Source organism: Gossypium arboreum, chromosome 3 (genome assembly GCF_025698485.1).
Source record: "Gossypium arboreum isolate Shixiya-1 chromosome 3, ASM2569848v2, whole genome shotgun sequence".
NCBI classification, from domain to species: domain Eukaryota; kingdom Viridiplantae; phylum Streptophyta; class Magnoliopsida; order Malvales; family Malvaceae; genus Gossypium; species Gossypium arboreum.
In genome coordinates, this window is record NC_069072.1 from 105,433,379 (window position 1) to 105,457,053 (window position 23,675).

General features: G+C 33.8%; 2 protein-coding genes across 2 annotated transcripts; both read right to left on the reverse strand.

The window, feature by feature from the left end:
- Positions 1-2,376: 2,376 nt before the first annotated feature.
- LOC108475278 (V-type proton ATPase subunit G1-like) lies at positions 2,377-5,155 on the reverse strand. The gene is made up of 5 exons (XM_017777249.2): positions 5,032-5,155; positions 4,429-4,539; positions 4,164-4,264; positions 3,897-4,048; positions 2,377-2,610 (listed from the first exon to the last, which is right to left on the reverse strand). Exons 2-4 carry the CDS (start codon positions 4,514-4,516, stop codon positions 3,905-3,907), a joined length of 333 nt encoding a protein of 110 aa, XP_017632738.1. The 5' UTR covers positions 4,517-4,539; positions 5,032-5,155; the 3' UTR covers positions 2,377-2,610; positions 3,897-3,904.
- A 1,980-nt stretch (positions 5,156-7,135) lies between these two features.
- On the reverse strand, positions 7,136-7,711 carry LOC108475276 (uncharacterized). Its single transcript, XM_017777248.1, has one exon. The coding sequence runs from the start codon at positions 7,709-7,711 to the stop codon at positions 7,136-7,138; it is 576 nt and encodes a 191-aa protein (XP_017632737.1).
- Positions 7,712-23,675: the final 15,964 nt, after the last annotated feature.

A 23,675-nucleotide genomic window follows, 5' to 3' on the forward strand; every position in this document is an offset into this window, starting at 1 on the left:
AATTAAATTATCCTTTTTTTATTACACATTTATTTTAGTATTAAATTTACTATATCTTATATCATAAAACACATGTAAAATATTGTCAATAATAAATAACATAAAACTATCAAGACTTGTTGTAATGTAAGTTGTGACAAGTAGATAACAAGTTACACTTATAATATATTCATAAAATAAAAATTAATAAAAATAAATTAAATCATTACTATTTTAAAATATGAAATTGGCAATTTCGTGCCAAAGGCAGTGTCCCCTCTCTAGTTACCAAATCTATATGGTGGCAATTTTCATATTTAAGGTGTTGGCAATTTATTGAATGGTTTATATGAGTTATGTTGATCATATGGTTGATATTTAGCTCATTATGGAAGATCAATCACTTGAAGAATCATATATTGGTGATTGGATTGATTCAAAATTATCCAAGACAATCCCTTTGATTGTGGACTTTGGATTGGAATTTGATTTTTATTGTTAAGCTGCCAAGAGTCCATATTTACATTGTTTGTTATTATTATAATGTATTTAACTTAACTTTTTATTATATTAGCAGGATTGATATAGATCTTCATATGTAAGCAAGTCTTGAAATAAAATTTATATAATTAAGAGACTTGCATAGGTAAATGTATAAAGAGAATTAAGCACTTTATCTATTGTTGTGAGAACCTTATTGTATGAGTGAAATTTTGATAGTAAAACCTTGTGTTGTGGTTTTACTTGTTGAATTCATAAGGGATGAATTTAGTGGTGAGAGTATCGAGTCTTCAAAGTACAAGGGTGAGGGAAATTATCACATGATATGTGATCGTATAAGTCCACTTTGTAATTGTTGAAGAGAGTAAATATTTCTCACCGAGTTAGGTTCCGCAAATATAGAATAATCGAATCGCATAAAAAAAAAACCTTTTTCTTTTTGTTTGTTCACTATTTTTGATTTGATTATTAAAAGAGTGCTCACCACCTTAATACCACTTGAGCAATTTGATTCTCAACAACTTGTAATAATTATTTAACACAAACGTTACGTTTTAATGTATTCAATGCATGTAATCTTTTGTAATATGGAATGGTGTTAGACCTATTTTATTTTTTGTAAAATTAAAATTTTACATGTGATATTTTAAGTTGAAATTTTTATTTCATTATACCAAACATATATTGTTTGCGATATTGATATCATATATAATATTTAAATTTAATAATTTAATAGTAAGTTATTTATCGTCAATGAAGCCAATGTTGGATAAAAAGAACTTGTACAAACACAATCTAGCCATTTTAAACTTTTTTCAATATAAATACATTTTATAAGTATTTCCAACAAGTTTTATTTTACTTTAAACATACATATATACATACTAATTTTCTTACAACGTGGGATGCATGAATCGATTATGCATATAAAATTTTAAAATATAATATATTTATAATATTATAAATATAATTAATTCTTTAATTTTGATTATGAGATGAAAAATTGAAAGAGGAAACTGTTATAATATGTAAATATATGATTAATGGTATGATATAAATTTTTTACCCGTTAAATCATTTTGTAAGCTTGTTATAATTTTTATGAATGATGTAAAAATCATTCTATAAAATATATTAAAATTTATAAGTTATATTATTATGAAAGATACAAAAGTAGATACTTCAATATAATATAAAAGGATACAATTATTTATTTTATAAATAAATACTTGAATAAGTGATAATACTATTCAATAATTCTGCACTGCTCTAAGTATAGTTTTTTTTTTTTAAAAAAGACTCACCCTTTAATGTAGCAAGTTCCAAATAATAATATGTTAAAAAAAGTATGTAATTAGTAAATATATATTTTTTTAAGTTTTTAACATTATTATAATTTTAAAATATATTACTGTTTAAAATATTTTAACTTCATATAAAATTTCAAATATATATTTTTTTATTTCTAGAGAAAATATATTTTAAATTTTAAAATTTTAGCAGTATTTTTAAATTTTAAATATTTGAATATTTACTGATATATCTATAGTAATTTTTAAAAGATAAATTATTTTTATTTTAAATTTTAAGGATACATCTTTAATTACATTTTATAAAAAGTTAATGGATAATTAAAACATAAAAAAGAAAAAGAGAGCGCCACTTTTTGTAAATTTTATCGTAAATTTAATGTATGTAATTTATTATATAATATAACTTGATTCTCCCTACTAAGAGAATACACATCAAAAACACTCAACATCATGCATTTATAAATAATATCAATTCTTTTTAACCTCTCATTGGTAATGCTTGTGGGGTTGTTTCTTGATTGCTAGTTTTCTAGTTTCAAATTAGAATATGAAAATTTAAAGCATTTATTAACTAGATAGAAGGTTTTTAGTGCGAAAATTTGCTTACAACTAGAGAACAATAAACCAAACTTCTCAGTTGTGGTTGAGGCAGAAAAGGTTGCAAATCTTAGAAAACTAAATCATCCTCAAAGACAAATAAAAAAAAATTAGGGTTCTTGACACCATTATTAGAATTGAAAACATCAGATGCTTATAAGACCAGATTCTTCCTTCATTTGTCGCAGTCTTCAATGCTTGTCTAACTTCATATTGCATACTGAAATATAAGATTAAGTTTCTATCAGTATATGTGCATACCATGAATATGCGAATATAAAAAGTTAATCACAGCATGTATTGCATAGACTATTGAAAATTACAATATCAATTAAGAGATGAAAATTATTTAACTTTAGTTTATCATTATTTTGAAAACTACTATGAAAATGTGTTTGAAAAATTTTGGCTCAAAATTTAAGTGTTTAACTAATTCTCAAAAAATACTTTTTAGAAGATAAAATGTTTTTTTAAACATGATATTGTAAAGTAAAATAAATGATATTTAAAATGGCTAATATATACTATATGAAATATATCAACTTACATTATAATAAAAATACAATAAATAATTTACTGTAACTCATTATTAATATTTTAATATACTGAAATATAAATTTTAAATACTTTTAGAAGAATTAATATAAATTGTTTGTAGCATTAAATTTACATATAAACATAACCTTATAAATCCAAATATATAATGTTATACATTTTAAATAAATTCTAAAATGAAAATGAAAATAACTTACCTTTGTCGAGAGAAAGTAGATAATTTAGTTCAAAAGTGATTTTTAAAAGTCAAAAACCAATATTTTAATTTTTCAAAAGTACTTTTTCTCAATTTAGAAATTACTTCTAATTTTATGACTTTAAAAGTAATTTTCAAAAGCATGCTACATGCAATCTTAATAAAGTTTTTAAATTACGAGTAGATATATAAGATTTTGTCATTAGATTACTATGTTTGGTTGAACAACTTTTCCTTAAGATTTTATCAAGAGTGTCAAATTTTGATAATATGTGTGATAATCTCAATAGTAAGTTCTGATTTACACACAAATACACATTCTCTCAAATAACATTCAATTATATTATCGACCTAGTTTTAACTTAATTAATAACATTGTTATTGCAACAACTTGAAGAATAGGAATTCAAATGTATTTAAAGGTCCAATAATTTTCACTTTAAAGATTATAGCAAATTATAAGTAATTTAAGCATGGTGTTATTATTAGTACTAGTAGTTGTTGCTGAGAAATAAGAAAGTATTGGGCAGTCCCATCTCTAAGACTCGTGGATGAAAAGAGCTGGCTTCTTTCGTGTTTATATAGTAAAATAAAAATAATTTTGAAATTTCTATTCAATTCATTTTAGTTGCAAGAGAAGTAAAAACCTTTCAACATAAAGAAGTCAATACCATTCGCAATAAGATAGTTAAAAATTGAAAGTGCTATTCCATATATTAAGCAAAGTTACAAGAGAAGACATAAGATAGGCATACCTCATGTATCAAATCTTCACACTTGTAACGTGTTTCATGAGCATTTCAATTATTTCTTTTGATACTATCGAGGTTGATTTAGTCAATGCTTTAATCTTTTTGTGAGTTTCCTCTTCAAGTCGCTTCACAGTATTATCAGAGCTTCCACTTGACTAAACAATATGATTGAAAAAGATAATATTGTAACAAGTACTACAACATATAAAACATTATTTTACAAGTTTTATATATATGAATATAAAATAATATAATTATACTTATATGTACCTCAGAGATTTTCTTCTGGTATTCAGTTTCCATTTGGGAGCGGAAGAGGGCAACATCCTTTTCAGCTTCTTCTTTGGCTTGCTTTAGCCTGGCCATCTTCACTGAGCAATGGCATAATTTAAATGAAAAATCAACATCCAAATTGATGTATGGAAAACATACAAAAAAGCTGAAAGAAAATAACAAAATTAGGTACTCAAGCAATCATCCAGTTTGGGTTTGGGATCTAAAATGTGATGTTAAGCATTTTAGATAGTTTTCCTACGGTTTCTAGCACTTGAAACAATGTGCTGAGCTTCTTGCTCCGCTGTTAGCAGCATCTGAATGCCTCCTTGTCCTTTGAATGAATCCATGGTTGCCACCAAACCCACGATATCTAGAAAGAAGTAAAAAGAAAACCAACAAAACTTAGAGATTGAACATACGTGACCAACTAAAGAAACATTGATATTAGCTTTGATCCAATTTATAATGTGCATAAAATCATTTATCAAACTAGACAACAAAATTGCAGTTGTGCTCATTAAAAAACTAGCATCTTTAGTCAAGTATCTAATGCCCCTTTTGGAACTAACTATGTTTTTTTGGGTTTCGCTTAAGATAACAAACAAATTATGATCCATGAATATTTTGATAGGAATTAACCTTCTGAAATTTTCTGAAAACAGCAATATTGGTTTATAATTTGATACCAACATCTTAAATACTCTAATATGCTAAAATTAAATTTCTTTTCAGAAATCGATTTTGTTGTATCCAAACCCCCAACATAAAATTCTTGTTTTCATCCATGAAAAAATAAAACAATCTTCTACTGAGATTTAAAGAATAAGAGAGAAGAAGAAAAAAGAAGCTAAAGATATCATACCTGAATTATAAAGATAAATAAGGGAAGAAAGAATCAAATCTCTCTTAAATACTTCCAAATCTTCTCTTACTTGGAATATCACTCTCCATACTTAACGGGATTAGTTTTGGTTTATTTCCTAGTCAAAATATTTTAGTCCTATACGTGTATACATTCTATTAAGTTCATGAGAGTAATTATTATTGGGACCAATTACTTGTAGTCACTTCAACATTTAAACTTTGGTATTAACCCAAAATTCCTACCTAATTCATTATATTCTTTTTTTCTAAAGCAATTAAGACCATTTATTTTTCATATTTTGGTTAAATTAATTAGATTTAAATGAAAAAACTAATGTGCTTGTTGCACATACTAAATTACTTGTTTTGTTTTATATGTCACATCAACAAATAAATATAATACATTTTAAAAAAAATTATGAAGAATTGTAGAACTTCAAATATATTTTAAAATTATTTTTAAAAATTTTAAAATTAAGAAAATTACTTAAAAAAAGGTAAGAAATCTTCATCTTGAGTATTTCGAACACCGAGAACAACACTGTTAGCTAATAACAAATGTGTGTAAACTCCGTTTCTATTCTCAACCGTGAGGTGTAACGCATTGTTGCCATCTTTCGTGAGGGCATCAACATTAGCCCCTTGTTCATCTTGAGTATTTCGAACACCGAGAACGACACTGTTAGCTAATAACAAATGTGTGTAAACTCCGTTTCTATTCTCAACCGTGAGGTGTAACGCATTGTTGCCATCTTTCATGAGGGCATCAACATTAGCCCCTTGTTCAAAAGAAGCATGAGAACCTCAAAATAGCCACCAATGGTGGCTAAGTGAATCAGACTTCGATTTGACGGCGCTGATCGATTTGAGCTAGCTTTTTGAGGAAAAAAAGAGAGGAAAAGGCTAAAAAGATCAGCTCTTCACCACATCCAGAAGCTTGGTATGCTTGAACACAATTGGTTTAATCTTTTGAGTTTTGATGCTTGATGACTTATCTAATGCGTCTAGTATGTAACAAGCAATTGGTTGGTTTAATGTTATTTTTTAAGTCCAACTTGATTTGGCTTCATTTATGTTAGTGATTGATCTAGTTTCCTTTACTTATTATTTGTTGTATGAGCAATTGGTTGTTTAATAAAAATACAAAAAGGGATATTGTTAGAACAATTAAAATAGTTGTAATTATTAAAATAACTGTTGCAATTGTAAGTTTACAATTTTTATTTATAATCTTACATTATTTTTATTAGTTTGTATACGTGTACGATGAACAGAAGGGTTGTATGTATCAATTTAAAAGCATATAATTATTTTTTATAATGTAGTTTTTAAAAAATATTAATTTTAAAAATAAACTCAAAATTCTTAATATTTTTATTTAAATTAAATATAGTTCCGCTTAACTATAATAAAAAATATAGTTATTTTATAATGTTTTAAATACATTTTATATAATCTTTAAGAAATGAAAATAAAACGATTTTGAGAAATATATATTATATGTATCTTAATGGTGTATCTTTTATTCGCAAAAAAATAAAAATGCTTGAATCAATTTGGTGCAAGAAGTAAAAATATAAAACAAATCAATATAAAAGGTCAAATTTGTGTTATATAAATTAAATTTTGTAGTGTGTAATAATTTTAATATATGTAAAGAGTGTAAATTGATTTTAAAATATTAGTAAAGAAATTACATTTAATTTCAAGAAAAACATGTAATTTAAAATGAATTGAAATACAAAGGGTGTATTTTCTAAAAAGTATAAATTTCTAAAATAATTATTAATTATTCTTTAAAAATAGAAAAAAAGTTATAGAAACAATTATATAAAGGTCTCAAATCTAGTTAACACAAAATTCAAAGTGGAAGGATTAATGATGTAAATTAAAATTGCGAAAGTAGTTTAAAAATTATTGAGAAAAACGAAAAGACTTGATTGCAATTATTCAATTAATGTACAAATATAATTAAAACTAATTAAAAGTTGAAGGGCTTATATCATAAATATGGGATGTGAAGCCCTTAAAAATCAACATAAATATGATGATGCTTTTATTTATTTATTTTTTGGTGAAAAAGAAAATATAACAAAGTTAAATTACAAGAAATATTCGAGAGGTGCAATGGTCCTCTCTTTATCAGACTTAAAGAAATCTAACACGTCATCTGGGGGAGACTCAAACAGTCGTAAATCCTTCTCTCTTTCAAAAGCCAATTTAGAAAGATAGTCTGCGCATTTATTATCTTCCCTGGGAATGTATCGTAGAATCCATTGGCTTTCTTGGGACAAAATCCGGTGTATTCTCCTGATCAAAGCAGAGGTTGAGCTCTTCGAAACATTTTCATGAATAACTTTGACTAACTCCAAACTATCAGAATGAATAATCTCGTTGTTATGACCTCTACGTTGAATGAGTTTTAAGCCATCCAGAATGCCCCATAGTTCTACGTCAAAAATTGAACAATTCCCTAGGAATTGGTTATAACCCATTACCCAATTGCTAGTACTATCCCGTACCACTCCTCTAGCAGTTGCTCTTCGTGATGTTCTTGAAACAACACCATCTTCATTAAGAACAATCCAATCCTTGGGTGTAGGCTCCTTATGGAATGGAACAATATTATCACTCAAGCCATTTCTAGACTCCAGAGTCACATGTTTAGCCCAGCACATGGAGACTTTAATGATTTCAATGGAACTCCATGACTTCCTTTAAAAAATGGACAGATTACGATTCTTCCATAGACGCCAAGCTAATAACCCAAAAAGGCAAGCCTAGCTAATTTCCCCACCATGAAGCATCGAAGTATCTTGTAAATTAAAAGAATTCCAATCGTACAGAGAGTAAGGGAAAAAAAGGGTTTGCTGGTTTCTCGGAACAACCTGTTTCCAGACTTCCTTAGCCACATTACAATCTTTAATAATGTGCAGAATGTCCTCAGAAGCATGTCCACAAATCAAACAAGAGGCATCGACCACTAAACCACGCCTCACTCTTTCCACGTTGGTGAGGAGTCTCTACTTTAACACTGTACAAAAAAAAAAGCAAACTCTTTACGGACCTAGAATTTTCCATGTTCTCTTCTATAATTCGTCTCTAGAGTTCCAAGAATCCTCTTTTAGCGCCTTATAAGTACTTTTAACAGAGAAAGCTCCGGTTGAAGTATGTCGCCAAGACAACCTATCTGGTCCTTCAGTTGGATGAGGAGGAGGAATTCCCATAATGTGGGGAATAATCTCCTCTGGTAGCCAAGCCTGCAAAAAAAAAAAATTAATATTTCAATTGCCTTCTCCTGTGACCAAATCACTAAGCAAACAATTAGTATTAATATTAGCATAAGCAGGTAAATAATTAATCAAAGGTCCAACACTAGGAATCCACTAGTCTTTCCAACAGTGAATTTTATTACCATCATTGACAGACCATATCAGATTTTCATGTAAAAGGGTCCATACTTTTGATAACGACTTCCAAAGAAAAGAACATTTCACCTTCGCTATACTAGCAGGTAAGGAAATGTTTATCCTATACTTAGACTTGAGAACACGAACCCAGAGAGCTTCATCATTTGAAACCAATTTATAACCAAGTTTAAGCAAGAAAGAAATGTTTTGATCCCTTAGTTGTCTTATGCCAAGACCTCCACACCACTTGGGTTGGTAGATTGAGTCCTAACCAACTAACGACATCTTTTTCTTGCCATCAGAGGTCCCCCAAATAAAACGCCTCACTAGACATTCAATCTCATCGCAAATCTGCTTAGGAATCATTATATATTGCATGAAATAGCTGGGAATGGCTAGAAGAATTAACTGCACAAGAGTGACTTGACCTGCAAAAGAGAGCTGACAAGCATCCCAGCTTTGAAGCTTCATACGAACTTTCTCAATCACAAAATGAAGAGTACTATTAGTGACTCTCTTATGGAAAAGAGGGATTCCGAGATATCGCCCAAGGTCATCCACCTTTTTGAAACTAAGTAAATTACTGAGCCGATCAACCATGGACTCCTCAACTCCTTTGGAGAAGAAAATGTTAGTTTTCCTAGGATTAACCTTATGTCCTGAAAGCTCACAGAAGTCATTCAAAATTTCTTTTAAAATCCTTCTATGTTGTTCATCCGCTCTACAAAAAAATCACAAGATCATCGGCAAAGAAGAGGTGCAAAAGAGTCAGCCTTGAGCAAGATAACTGTATAGGTTTCCAAATCCCTTTGGACAAAGCCAAATTAATAGAATACCTTAACCATTCCATACAAAGTTCAAAAAGGTAGGGAGAAAGAGGACAACCTTGCCTAATTCCCCTAACAGGTCTAAATTTAGTCGTTAGGACTCTATTCCACAAAACCTGCATGGTAGAGTTAGAAATAGCAGAAACAATAACATTTCTGAGATAACTAGGGATCCTACCGCTTGGAGTGAAACATCAATAAAATCCCATCGAACAAATCAATTTTTATCGCCATCCACTTCCGACTCTTGCTGCTCTTCATTGAATGGATTACCTATTGTGCAATGACAATATTGTCGGTAATATTACATCTAGCAATAAACCCCACCTGTTCCTGCACAATAATTTTTGGGAATATAATCTTAAAATGGTTAACCAATTTGTAGAGGACAGGGCAAAAGCTTATAGGGCGAAACTGTGCAAACTACTCAAGATTCTGAATCTTACGAATAAGGACATGCTCTTGTGTCTACCCCTGTGGACAACTTTGAGGCTATTTTTCAATTCCTTTTTCACCCTCACTAACACATGTACACTCTGATATGCCGATGGTGACTATCATGGCATAAATGGTTTACTTAAACATCCATAGTTTAACTCATGTGTGACAATTACATGCCAAAGTATACATGTTTGGGTCTCTATAACTTACTAAAATCATTCAAAACATTTTCTTACTTTAAACCATGCTATAACCTAACCAAGTGACATCAATCATCCATCAAGCATAGATTTCATATTTTATCATTCATTTTCAACAACCAACTCATCACACACTTCAAAGACTTCAACATATCTCATGCATGCATCAATATCTAGGAGTATAACCCAATAATCAATGTGAGCCATACTTCATGGCCATATACAAAATGAATTAGTATACCAATATGGGCCATCACTTTGGCCAACCAATATGACACGTATAACAAAATACTAAGTGCCCTATACATGCCATACTTAAATATATTAAACCAAATATACCCTAAAAGACTTGTTGATAGTGTGACTTGAGCTTTGACGTCTACGATCCTCAAGCTAGCTTGGCGATGCTAAGAAAAAGGGAAAAAGAGAAAGGGGGTAAGCATAAAGCTTAGTAAGTTGTATGTAACTAATAAACAACATAGATCATACAATTTCTTGAGTTAAAAATGCTACTGATTACCACCACATTATCAATTTACACACAATGGACATAATAAGAATCGGCAATAAATGTTATTGAACTTCACAACTTAACTTACTCTTTCTTACTCATGCTAAATTTTCCATCATGAATCAAATTCCATACTCATAAGGCTTATGTACATACCTGTACTACTCATAGCTTATTCATATTTCTCCATCTCTTAACCTTGATCTTGAATGACCCGTTGAACCATTTAGAATACGGAAGGACGTTTGGGATTATCATACACCAAACAGGGTGCCAAAGCCATGTCCCGGACATGGTCTTACATGGGACCACACATCGATGCCATATCCCAAATACGGTCTTATACGAAGTCTCGATTCATTGTCGGTGCCATGCCCTAGACATGGTCTTATAAGGTACTTCATATCTATGCCATGTCCCAGATATGGTCTTATATGAAATCACTTAACGATGCCGAAGCCATATCACTGATATGGTCTTACACGGGGTTACGTATCAACGTCGATGCCATGTCCCAGACATGGTCTTACACGGGATCTCGTTAACCATGGTTTCGTGACATCCAAATCCTAAGTATTCCTTAGGGTCACCCGGGATTTTTGAGATAAAAAACTATATCAAATTGTTATTAAATCATTTCAAGTCAAATTCCATTAGAGCATATACACATATTTCATATAACATCAAGCATTAAATACAAGATAATGAAATTGTTGAATTACTTACACACAACTTACCTCGGTCACAAAATATTGTCAACTTTACGTTTTAGTCCAAAATCTTTCTTTTCCCTTGGTTTAGGTTCGGACTCCATTTTTCTTGATCTATAATAGAAAATTACACTTATTTAATTATCATATTGCCAAATTCAGTCCATAAATCACAATTTTGAAACAATTATAGTTTTGCCCCTAGACTTTTACAAAATTGCAATTTAGTCCCTAGGCTCGCATATGAAATGTACTCATTTCCTTTACTACCCAAGCCTAGCCAAATATTTCTTATACTCATAAAAGCCCACATTACTCATCAAAATAGATTTTTATAACTCAATTTACACTGTTTTCAATTTAGTCCTTTTTAGGTGTTTTCATGCAAAATCATTTAACAAAAGATGTTCATCATACATCAAACTCACATATTCCTTCATAAAACATCAAAGAACATGCATGTCACACATGGGTAACATTTTGAACACAAATCCTAGCTCAAAATATGGGTAGAAATAGATAGATTAAGCTTCAAGGATTTCAGAAATGCAAAGAACATTAAAAACGGGGCTAGGATTGACTTACTATCAAGCTTGGAAAATTTGGAAACCCTAGCTATGGCTCCTTTCAATTTTAGGCACTCCTTGAAGAAGATGGACAACATTTTCACTTGATTTTTCCCTTTGTAATTCATTTAATTACCAAATGACTAAAATGCCCCTAAAGCCTTTCTTTCAAATTTTTCCTATGCATGTCCATTTTTGTCCAAACTTTTAAAAATTGGACAAATTGCTAATTAGGTCCTTCTAATTAATAATCTATTGTAATTTCATGCTTAAAGCTTCTAGAACACAAGTTTTGCATCTTTTTCATTTTGGTCCCTAAAGTTCAATTGGACATTTTATGCATAGAATTTCTTCATGAAATTTTTTTCACAAGAATGTATGCCTATCCTGGACCTCATAAAAATCATAAAACAATTATTTCTATCTCAGATTTTTGGTCTCAAAATCACTGTTCTGACTAGGCCCTAATTTGGGATGTTACAATTCTCCCCCTTAGGGATTTTCGTCCCCGAAAATCTTACTGGTAAATAAGTGCGGGTATTTGTTTCTCATGGTCTCCTTCGGCTCCCATGTAGCCTCTTCTAACCCATGTCTATGCCATAACACTTTCACTAAGGCAATATTCTTCTTTCTTAACTGCTTGACTTCCTGAGCCAAAATCTTGATTAGCTCTTCACAATAAGACATATCCGGTTCGACCTCAACCTTTGTCGGTGAAATCACCTGAGAGGGGTCTGATCTATAAGAGCACAACATAGACACATTGAACACATCATGGATCTTTTACAACTCAGACGGAAAAGCTAACCGATAAGCTACCAGTTCTATCCTTTCGGTGATTTCATAAGGTCTTATGAAACGAGGACTCAACTTGCCTTTCCTGCCGAATCTCAGAACCTTTTTCCATGGAGATACTTTCAGAAATACTTTATCACCCACTTGATATTCAGTTTCTTTTCTTTTTAAATCTGCGTAAGACCTTTGCCTTTTCGATGCTGCCCTCAAACAATATCTAATCACTTTTACCTTGTCTTCGGTTTCTTTGACCAAGTCAACCCCGTGAATCTAATTTTCTTTGAGTTCTATCCAATATAAGGGAGTTCGACACTTCCAGCCATACAATGCCTCATAAGGTGCCATTTTTAAACTCGTCTGGAAACTATTGTTATAGGCAAACTCAACCAAAGGTAAGTACTTTTCCCAACTACTCTGGAATTCTAAAACACAACATCTCAACATGTCTTCCAAGGTTTAAATCACTCTCTCGGATTGGCCGTCGGTTTCTAGGTGAAATGCGGTACTAAAATTCAGTCTTGTGCCTAAAGCTTCTTGCAATTTTCTCCAAAATCACGAGGTAAACCTTGGATCTCTATTCGATATAGTCGATATGGGAACTCTATGAACTCTCACAATTTCAGAAATATAAAACTCAGACAACTTATTCAGTGAAAAGTCAGTGCGTACTGGTATAAAATGAGCCGATTTAGTCAACCTATCAACTATAACCCAAACGACATCTTTCTTTCTTGGTGTCAATGGTAAACCTATCACAAAATCCATAGAATTCGGTCTCATTTCCATTTGGGAACAAAAATAGGCTGAAGTAAACCTGAGGGCACCTAGTGCTTAGCTTTCACTTGCTGACAAATTAGGCATCTCGCAACAAACTCAGAAATATCCCTTTTTATACCATTCCACCAATATATTTTCTCTAAGTCGTTATACATTTTAATAATAACAGGGTGTACTGATAGACGACCATTTTGTGCCTCATACAAAATCTTATGAATCAACTCAGCATCCTTAGGAATACAAATCCTATCTCGAAACACCAAGTAACCATCGAAACTAATCCTAAAATCAGATCTAGTGCTTAACTCGTACTGGGCTCTCTTAGCTTGTAAATCCTCATCACTATTCTGAGTTTCCCGAATCTCTTGGAGAAATATTGGTCTAGCTCTCAACTCTACTACGACCGCACCATCCTCTGATAAAGCTAACCGCGTACCTATGGCTCTTAAAGCAAATAAGTAATTTTTAGTTTGGGCATCGGCGACTACATTCGCCTTTCCCGGATGATAGTCTATTACTAACTCATAATCTTTTATCAACTCTAGCCATCTCCATTGCCTTAGATTTAAGTCCTTTGAGTCATCAGGTATTTCAAACTCTTGTGATCAGTGAATACTCAATATGTCTCACCATACAAATGATGTCTCCAAATCTTCAGTGCAAACACAATGGTGGCTAGTTCCAAGTTATGTGTCTGGTAATTTTTCTCATGCGGTTTCAGTTGTCTAGATGCATAGGCTATCACTTTGCCTTCTCGCATAAGTACACACCCTAATCCATTCAAGGATGCATCATTAAAAATCACAAGCTCCTTTCCCGACTTAGGTTGAACTAGCACTAGAGCCTCGGTGAACAACGCTTTCAGTTTCTCGAAACTCTGTTGGCACTTTTCTGTCCACTTGAACTTAACATCCTTTTGTAATAGCCTCGTCATTAGAGTAGCAATCATTGAAAACCATTTCACAAACCGTCTGTAATAACCGGCCAAGCCTAAAAAGCTTCTAACCTCTGTCACATTCCTCGGTGGTTTCTAATCAATAATGGTTGAAATCTTACTCGGGTCAACTCTAATACCGTCTCCCGAAACAATATGTCCTAAAAAACTGACTTCGAGAAGCCAAAATTCACTTTTACTAAACTTAGCATATAACTGCTTCTCTCTTAAAGTTTGCAAAACCATCCTTAAATGCTCAGCATGTTCGGTCTCATTACGGGAATAAATCAATATGTCATCAATAAACATCACAACAAATTTATCTAGATAAGGTCGAAATATTCTGTTCATTAAATCCATAAATATGGCGAGAGCATTGGTTAGCCCAAAAGGCATGACAAGGAACTCATAGTGACCATACCTCGTCCGAAATGCTGTTTTCGGTACATCTGACTCCTTGACCCACAACTGATAGTAGCCAGACCTCAGGTCTATATTTGAAAATACCATGGCTCCCTTCAACTGATCAAATAGATCATTAATCCTTAGCAAAGGATACTTGTTCTTTATTGTCACCTTGTTGAACTGTTGATAAACTATACATAGCCTCATCGAACCATCTTTCTTCTTCATAAATAACACGGGAGCACCCCAATGTGAAAAACTCAGTCTCGTGAAACCTTGTCAGTCAACTCCTGTAACTAAACTTTCAACTCTTTTAATTCCGCCGGGGCCATCCTATATGGGGCAATCAAAATAGGTGCAGTGCCAGAAAGCAAATCGATGCCAAACTCTATTTCCCTAATAGGAGGTAACCCAGGCAATTCTTCTGAAACACATCCGGATACTCACATACTATTGGTACCGACTCAATATTTGATTCAGACTCTTTAGTGTGCAATACAAAGGCAAGGTAAGCTTCATAACCGTTCCTTATGCATATCCGAGCAGACATGGAAGAAATCACTATGGGCATTCTATTTAGTTCACCTGGTTCAACTCAAAGAACATTACCATTCTCATATTTTAGTTCGATAATATTTCTTCCACAATTCACTACCACATCATGAGCGGTCAACCAATCCATACCAAGAATTACATCAAATTCTTCAAATGGTAATAGCATAAGATTAGCCGAAAAACAATGACCCCTAATCATTAAAGGGCATTTCTTACACACTTTATCAACTAACACATACTTATCTAACGGGTTTGACACTTTTATCATGAAATTCAATAGATTCAAAAAGCAAGTTATATTAGACACCAATTTCATGCAAATATACGAATGGGTAGACCCCAGATCAATCAAAGCAACAACAGTAGTATTATAGATAGAAAATGTACCCGTAATCACATCAGGAGATGAGGCCTCTTCGCGAGTGCGAATGGTTTAGGTCCTTGTAGGTGCCTTGCCCTCAGGTCTCACAGCAGACTCTCTAGGTGCACCCTTACTACTCGTTCCACTACCCGGATTCTTCTAAGGTCTCCCCTTATTAGTAGTGCTATCTAATCTTGTTCCTTGAAAATTTCCTCTTTTTGTCCTCTTGGGACAATCCCTAATAAAGTAATCAGGGGAACCACACTTAAAACAAGTCTTATCACCCCTTTGACACTCGCCAGGGTGATGTCTCCCACATTGGGGACATTTCGGTCTATTGGGTCGGGCATTCCCAACACTAGCTATTGAAGTGGTCCGAGCTTTCAAAATCGCATTCTGTTTACCCCGATTCTTGCTTTAATACCCAACAGAAGCATTAGATCAAGTAGTGAACTCTCTCGACTTTTTGGATGAAGATTGAAAAGTTTTACCTAGTTGCCTCTTCCTCGAGTCTCGAGACTCCAAATCATCTTTCCACTTCTCTTTAGCCAATTCTTCGACCTTGCATGCTCTCTCAACCAGCACTACAAACTCCTTTAGCTCAAGGATACCAACCAACAATCGGATATCTTCGTTTAACCCATCTTCAAATCTTTTACACATGATGGCCTCAGTAGATACACATTCCCGAGCGTATGTACTAAGCCTCACAAACTCACGCTCATATTTAGTAACTGTCATCTTACCCTGCTTCAACTCGAGGAACTCATTTCTCTTTTGGTCTATAAACCTTTGACTAATGTACTTCTTGCGAAAATCCTCTTGGAAGAAATCCCAAGTGATTTTCTCTCTTGGCACAACCGACACGAGAGTATTCCACCACTGGTAGGCTAAATCTCCTAGAAGCGATACAACGCACTTCATGCACTCTTTCGGTGTGCATGACAACTCATCAAAGACCTAGATGGTGTTCTCGAGCCAAAATTCTACTCTTTATGGATCATCATCTATATTAGCTCGGAACTCTTTGGCTCCTTGCTTTCTAATTCTGTCAATCGGAGGCCTTTCCCTTCTCACCATCTAACCAACTTGGGGAGCTACAAGGGTAGGCTGAGGAATAAGTGAGGGTGAGGATTCAACCCGGGTTTGTCTGAATAAACTCAGTGTACCAGCCATTCATCATCTTTAGGAAGGCTTCTCTAGCCTCTCCTCTCTGACTAATGATCTCTGGTCCACAATTGAAAGGCGCTACTCCTGGAGCGGCAGTCGGCGCATTACTTTTTACATCGTCAGTAATTGCTCATTTGGGATCCATTTACTATATATATAAAACATAATTTGAATTGTCAGGAGCTGTCACACTATCATAATATACGTATGGTCATGTATATCTAGACTCTTATACTAGCTACGTAGTCCTAGAACCGACTAAACCGTAGTTCTGATACCAATAAATGTAACACCCCTAACCCGTATCCATCACTAAAATAGGGTTACGGAGCATTATCGGACTTAACAATTAAACAATCATAACTACTCATACATTTTCATATTCAATATAAAACATTCATATTCAATCATAATGTCCCTAATACGAGCCTACTAGGCCCAAATAATGCATTAGAAGTGGTTCGGACTAAACTAGGTGTTTCTAAAAATTTTACAACACTTAGGAAAAATTTTCCAAGTTGGGAGAGTCACACGCCTGTGTGGGTAGGCCGTGTGGATCTCACACGCCCGTGTGGCTGGGACACGCCCGTGTCCTCAACCTGTGTAACTCTTTGTTTATGACGTCAACATTATTTAAAGGTCACACGGCAAGTCACACGCCCATGTACTAGGCCGTGTGGCAAATTAAAATTTTGCTTTTAAGGGGCTGACTTCACACGGCTTGGGCACACGCCCATGTTCTGATGCCATGTCTTCCACACGGTTGAGACACACGGCCGTGTCTCTGCCCGTATGTTTAATACCATGGATACTAACTTACAAAACTAGGGTGTAGGGGACATATAGCAGGACAACACGCCCATGGGGCTGACCGTGTGTCACACACGACCTAGATACATGGCCCTGTGTCTACCTCTGTGGACAGCTTTAAGGTTATTTTCCAAGGCATTTTTCACCCTCACTAATACATGTACACTCTCATATGCCGATGGTGAATATCATGGCACAAATGGTTTACTTTAACATCTATAGTTTAACTCATGCATGACAATTACATGCCAAAGTATACCTGTTTGGGTCTCCATAACTTACTAAAATCATTCAAAACATTTCCTTACTTTAAACCATGCTACAATTTGACCAAGTGACATCAATCATCCATCAAGCATAGATTCCATATTTTATCATTCATTGTCAACAACCAACTCATCACACACTTCAAAGACTTCAACACGTCTCATGCATGCATCAATATCTAGGAGTACAACCCAATAATCAATGTGAGCTATACTTCACGGCCATATACAAAATAAATTAGTATACCAATATGGGCCATCACTTTGGCCAACCAATATGAAACGTATAAAAAAAATAATAAGTCCCTTATACATGCCATACTTAAATGTATTAAACCAAATATACCCCACAAGATTTGTTGATAGTGTGGCTTGAGCTCCGACGTCTATGATCTTCGAGCTAGCTTGGTGATGCTAAGAAAAAGGGAAAAATAGAAAGGCTATAAGCGTAAAGCTTAGTTAGTTGTATGTAACTAATAAACAACATATATTATAAAATTTCTTGAGTTAAAAATGCTACTAATTACCACCACATTATCAATTTACACACAATGGACATAATAAGAATCGATAATAAATGTCATTGAACTTCACAACTTAACTTACTCTTTCTTACTCATGCTAAATTTTCCATCATGAATCAAATTCCATACTCATGAGGCTTGTGTACATACCTGTACTACTCATAGCTTATTCATATTTCTCCATCTCTTAACCTTGATCTTGAATGACCCGTTGAACCACATGGAATATAGAAGGATGTTCGAGATTATCAGACATCAAATAGGGTGCCAAAGCCATGTCCCGGACATGGTCTTACATGGGCCATATCCCAGATATGGTCTTATACGAAGTCTCGAATCATTGCCGATGCCATGCCCTAGACATGGTCTTATAAGGTACTTCATATCTATGCCATGTCCCAGACATGGTCTTATACGAAATCACTTAACGATGCCGAAGCCATATCCCTGATATGGTCTTACACGGGGTTACGTATCAACGTCGATGCCATGTCCCAGACATGGTCTTACACGAGATCTCGTTAACCATGGTTTCGTGACATCCAAATCCTAAGTATTCCTTAGGGTCACCCGGGATTTCTGAATTACAAAGCTATCATCAAATTGTTATTAAATCATTTCAAGTCAAATTCCATTAGAGCATATACACATATTTCATATAACATCAAGCATTAAATACACGATAATGAAATTGTTGAATTACTTACACACAACTTACCTCGGTCACAAAATATTGCCAACTTTACGTTTTAGTCCAAAATCTTTCTTTTCTCTTGGTTTAGGTTCAGACTCCATTTTTCTTGATCTATAATAGAAAATTACACTTATTTAATTATCACATTGCCAAATTCAGTCCATAAATCACAATTTTGAAAAAATTATAGTTTTACCCCTAGACTTTTACAAAATTGCAATTTAGTCTCTAGGCTTGCATATTGAAATGTACTCATTTCCTTTACTACCCAAGCCTAGCCAAATATTTCTTATACTCATAAAAGCCCACATTACTCATCAAAATAGATTTTTATCACTCAATTTACACTGCTTTCAATTTAGTCCTTTTTAGGTGTTTTCATGCAAAATCATTTAACAAAAGATGTTCATCATACATCAAACTCATATATTCCCTCATAAAACACCAAAGAACATGCATGTCACACATGGGTAACATTTTGAACACAAATCCTAGCTCAAAATATGGGTAGAAATAGATAGATTAAGCTTCAAGGATTTCATAAATGCAAAGAACATTAAAAACGGGGCTAGGATTGACTTACTATCAAGCTTGGAAAATTTGGAAACCCTAGCTATGGCTCCTTTCAATTTTAGGCACTCCTTGAAGAAGATGGACAACATTTTCACTTGATTTTTCCCTTTGTAATTCATTTAATTACCAAATGACTAAAATGCCCTTAAAGCCTTTCTTTCAAATTTTTCCTATGCATGTCCATTTTTGTCCAAACTTTTAAAAATTAGAAAAATTGCTAATTAGGTCCTTCTAATTAATAATCTATTACAATTTCATGCTTAAAGCTTCTAGAATACAAGTTTTGCATCTTTTTCATTTTGGTCCCTAAAGTTCAATTGGACATTTTATGCATAGAATTTCTTCATGAAATTTTTTTCACAAGCCTGTATACCTATCATGGACCTCATAAAAATCATAAAACAATTATTTCTATCTTAGATTTTTGGTCTCAAAACCACTGTTCTGACTAGGCCCTAATTTGGGATGTTATAACGGACATATTCCCTTGAAAGTCCCACTGATTCTTCACTAGATTATCAAAATCAAGGTGTTCAACCCAGCCTGTTAAGAACCTAAATTGTCTTCCCCTAGGAAAGTTTAAACTCGGATTGAGGCTGAAGAGAAGAGGTCCGTGAACAGATTTAATCCTTAGAAGATGAGTAATTAAGCTATTTGGAAAATAGTTAACCCAAGCCTCATTTCCCAATGCACGAATCAATCTTTCAAACAGATTTACCCTTATGCCATGTAAAGGGAGGTCCCCTGAACCCCAAATCATGAAGGTTAGCCAATTTCACAAAATTACCAAAGTGAGGGCATCTCTTGCCAGCCGAAAGGCCATCCATTTTCTCATTTGTGGAAAGAATAGCATTAAAGTCTCCGATCACCATCCAAGGAGTTTGCCCAACAGGAATAGTATCTCTCAAATCATACGAAAAGTTTTCCCGCTTCTGACAATTAGGACTTCCATAAATGAACCTAATTGAAATCGAATTTGACGAAGAACTAAGCCAAACCCGAGTAATAATGAATTGGGGGTGTTTTCGTATAATCTTAACTTTAACAGACTTATTCCATCCAATCCAATGCCCCTAGCATAACCAATAGCCTCCATTTGGTGAGAAAATTGAAATCCCAAATTTGCAATAATTTTATCAGCCTTGGGCCCACTAACTCTACTTTCGAACAAGCTAATAATATTTGGTCTATACTCCATAGTATACCCACGAAAAATGCGAGGAAATCTGGCATTGGTGCATCCTTGACAATTCTAAGAAAAAATCGAGAGATTCATAATTAATAAAAAATTGTAAAGAACCATACCATTACTATCGGGAATCGTTCAATCCACTAGGGTTAGATTCAACAAGCACTCCCATTTTATCTTCGTTCGAGAGGTCAGAGGATATAAGCTTCGCCACCTATTTCATAGAGTCAGCTAAAGAAACTCGTGAGTTTACAGAAGCTTTAAATATACTCTCGCGTCCCTTTAAGACATTACTATTATTATGTCCTCCTTTAGTAATGCCAAAATTTTCATTGCTTTTTCGATCCTTATTTCCTGTGTTGCCTGCACTCATAGGCTCAAAAGTATGACCTTTAGACTAATAAGGAGAATTAGAAAATTTTTTAAAAGTGACAGCAAAGTGTTTCCCTTGATCTAAAATATTATCAGTTAGCTGGACCTCAACCTCTACAAGGCCTTCAAAAGCTGGGTTGAAATGTGCCTTGATATAATTTGAGTTGCTAGCTCGCAATTTAGAGTCAAAATGGTTTCCAAAGTTACCTGCATCCGAAAAAACAGTAACAAATTCTAGGTTAGTCAAAATTAATTTAACATTTGGAAAAACCTGGGGTTTCTTGGAATTGGACTATGCAGGAGAAAGCTATTGGTCATTAACGGGCCTGGGGAGAGGCAAAGGCCTATCTTGCTTTTCCACCGATCCACAAGCTTGAATACTTGTGGTCCTTGAATTCATATGTATACTGGATGCAAAAAGATTTGCTTCAATTGGACAAGCCTGCAAACATAATCCGTTTGGGTTCTCTTTGGATGGCGGCCTAACCAGAGACCCATTTGACCCACTATCAATCATTATATTTTTCCTCAGACTTTTCAGCCTTATTCTGTCATTTTCTTGGCCCAAATGGACTCTTCCCCCCATGCGCTTAGTAACTAATTTAGTAGTATTCTTTTAGGCTTCCAAATTCAGGCCCGGATTGCAAATATTCTTTTGGGCATCTGAATCAAGAACCAATTTTTTAGCAGCTTTAATATGCGGGTAAGTCACAGATTTAATATTATTTTCTTCCCTAGAATCAAGGGGAATCAAATCAGATTCCACCGCATTAGCGTTTAATCCCCCAAAATCTGCCTTTGTCGTCTCCTCTTCACTGCCAGTCCTCTTACCTTTAATGTTAAGGACATTAAATTTGGAGCCCAACCTCCCTTTTCTAGCAACCATACCACCAGAATCCTGAGAGTTCCCTGATCTTCACTGGGATCTATGCTCCACCAACATCTAAGGACCGAAAGTTGGTTCAGAGTCCTTCCTAAGGTAGCCATTGTTGTTGCTTGAACCACCGTCAATCACCACTTTGTCACCAGCTTTGTTCGATGTTTCTTTCGATAAGGGACACAACTCCCTCACATGCCCGTATTTTCCATAGGTAAAACAAATCGTTGGTAAGGCTTTATATTCCACCCTCTGAATTTTTCCATTAACACAAATCTGAGAAATGAGAGGCTTATCCAGGTTGATGAACAGAGCCATTCTGGAAAATCTGCCCCTAGTTCTATTATCGGTATTAAAGTCAAACTTTACAACCTTACCGATCATGCTTCCAATTGCCTCGAGGATCTTCCTCTTGTACATAAACCCAGGTAATCCAGGTAGCCTGATCCACGCCATAACTACAGTTGGGTATGGTTGAAGGGGAGAAAAGTCTTTTGTCCACGGTTGGACTGTCAAATATTGCCCAAAAATTATCCATGGTCCCTGTGTTAAAACATCGTCATAATCCTCCTTGTTCTGGAACTTATATCCATTAATTGAAATGGATGTATATGCTTCCAAAGGTTGCTAATTCGAATAAACAGAACACCATAGCTGATATTTTGGCCTAGTAGTTTTAAAACTACTGTCATCTCCATCTCTTTGTATAAAATTTCTTTGACTCGATCGGAGAAATCAATTGTCGGGATTCCATTAACAGTGGACCTTATAATATCATCGTCCAACAGAATAAAATCTCCATCACTTCCCTCATCAACCCCCGCAACTTCCTGACCAGCACCAGACGAACCAGCCCCAAAGAGTTTGTCTTTCCATGACATTGTCGCACTTAAAGGTGGATCAGAGTCCATAGCCATATCCACAGAAGCCCCATCGGAATCATCTTTAAACCTAATTTTCTTGGTGTTACGATCTTCAGATAATTGTGAATCACCATCACCGTCACCACTTTCAGAGAGTTTTCCATCAAAGAATCTAAAAGATTAACATGATGATGCTTTTATTTATTACTAGTATTAGTTCCCTTCTTACGCAAAGGTTATATATTTACACGATTTTTAATTAAATTGTAAAAATGAAATGTTTTAAATAACAATAAAAGTTCACTTTATTTATCAAAATTTGTAACTTCACTTTTTCAATGTTGCTACTCTTAACCTCCAACGTCGTGACCTTGGTCATAGTCCACCTACAATGATGATGTATCTCAAAATTCATCCTAGGTACATATTCTGCTTTAATGTCATGATTTCGTGTATTCAATGCAGCAACATTCTCAACAATCTTCTAACATCTATGCCATTTAGCTCAAGTCAGTTTCTTACACCAATTACATCACTTAGTTAGAATTTATTAGGAATGATGTTGCTTAATTTGTCAATAAATATCTTATAAGGCTTATTTTAATCGACAAAGCATAAATAACAAATAAATCATAAAACTATTAAAATAACATTAAAATTCTTGATTCAAAGGTTGTTAAGTATTGAAAATGACTCAATTTGCCATATTAAATTATGACAGATCAAATTCTGACACTTAAATCTTTGCTTCTCTTCAAGCAAACACACAGACTAGAAAAGAACTTGATGCAATCGTAAACCAACTAAAAATC

Bases quoted from the DNA above. Each gene is read 5' to 3' on its own strand.
- LOC108475278 (XM_017777249.2), bottom strand. From the start codon at position 4,516: ATGGATTCATTCAAAGGACAAGGAGGCATTCAGATGCTGCTAACAGCG. The intron at 4,265-4,428 runs GTAGGAAAACTA...GCCATTGCTCAG, and splicing joins TGTTTCAAGTGCTAGAAACC to TGAAGATGGCCAGGCTAAAG. The intron at 4,049-4,163 runs GTACATATAAGT...CATATTGTTTAG, and splicing joins ACCAGAAGAAAATCTCTGAG to TCAAGTGGAAGCTCTGATAA.
- LOC108475276 (XM_017777248.1), bottom strand. From the start codon at position 7,711: ATGTGCTGGGCTAAACATGTGACTCTGGAGTCTAGAAATGGCTTGAGT.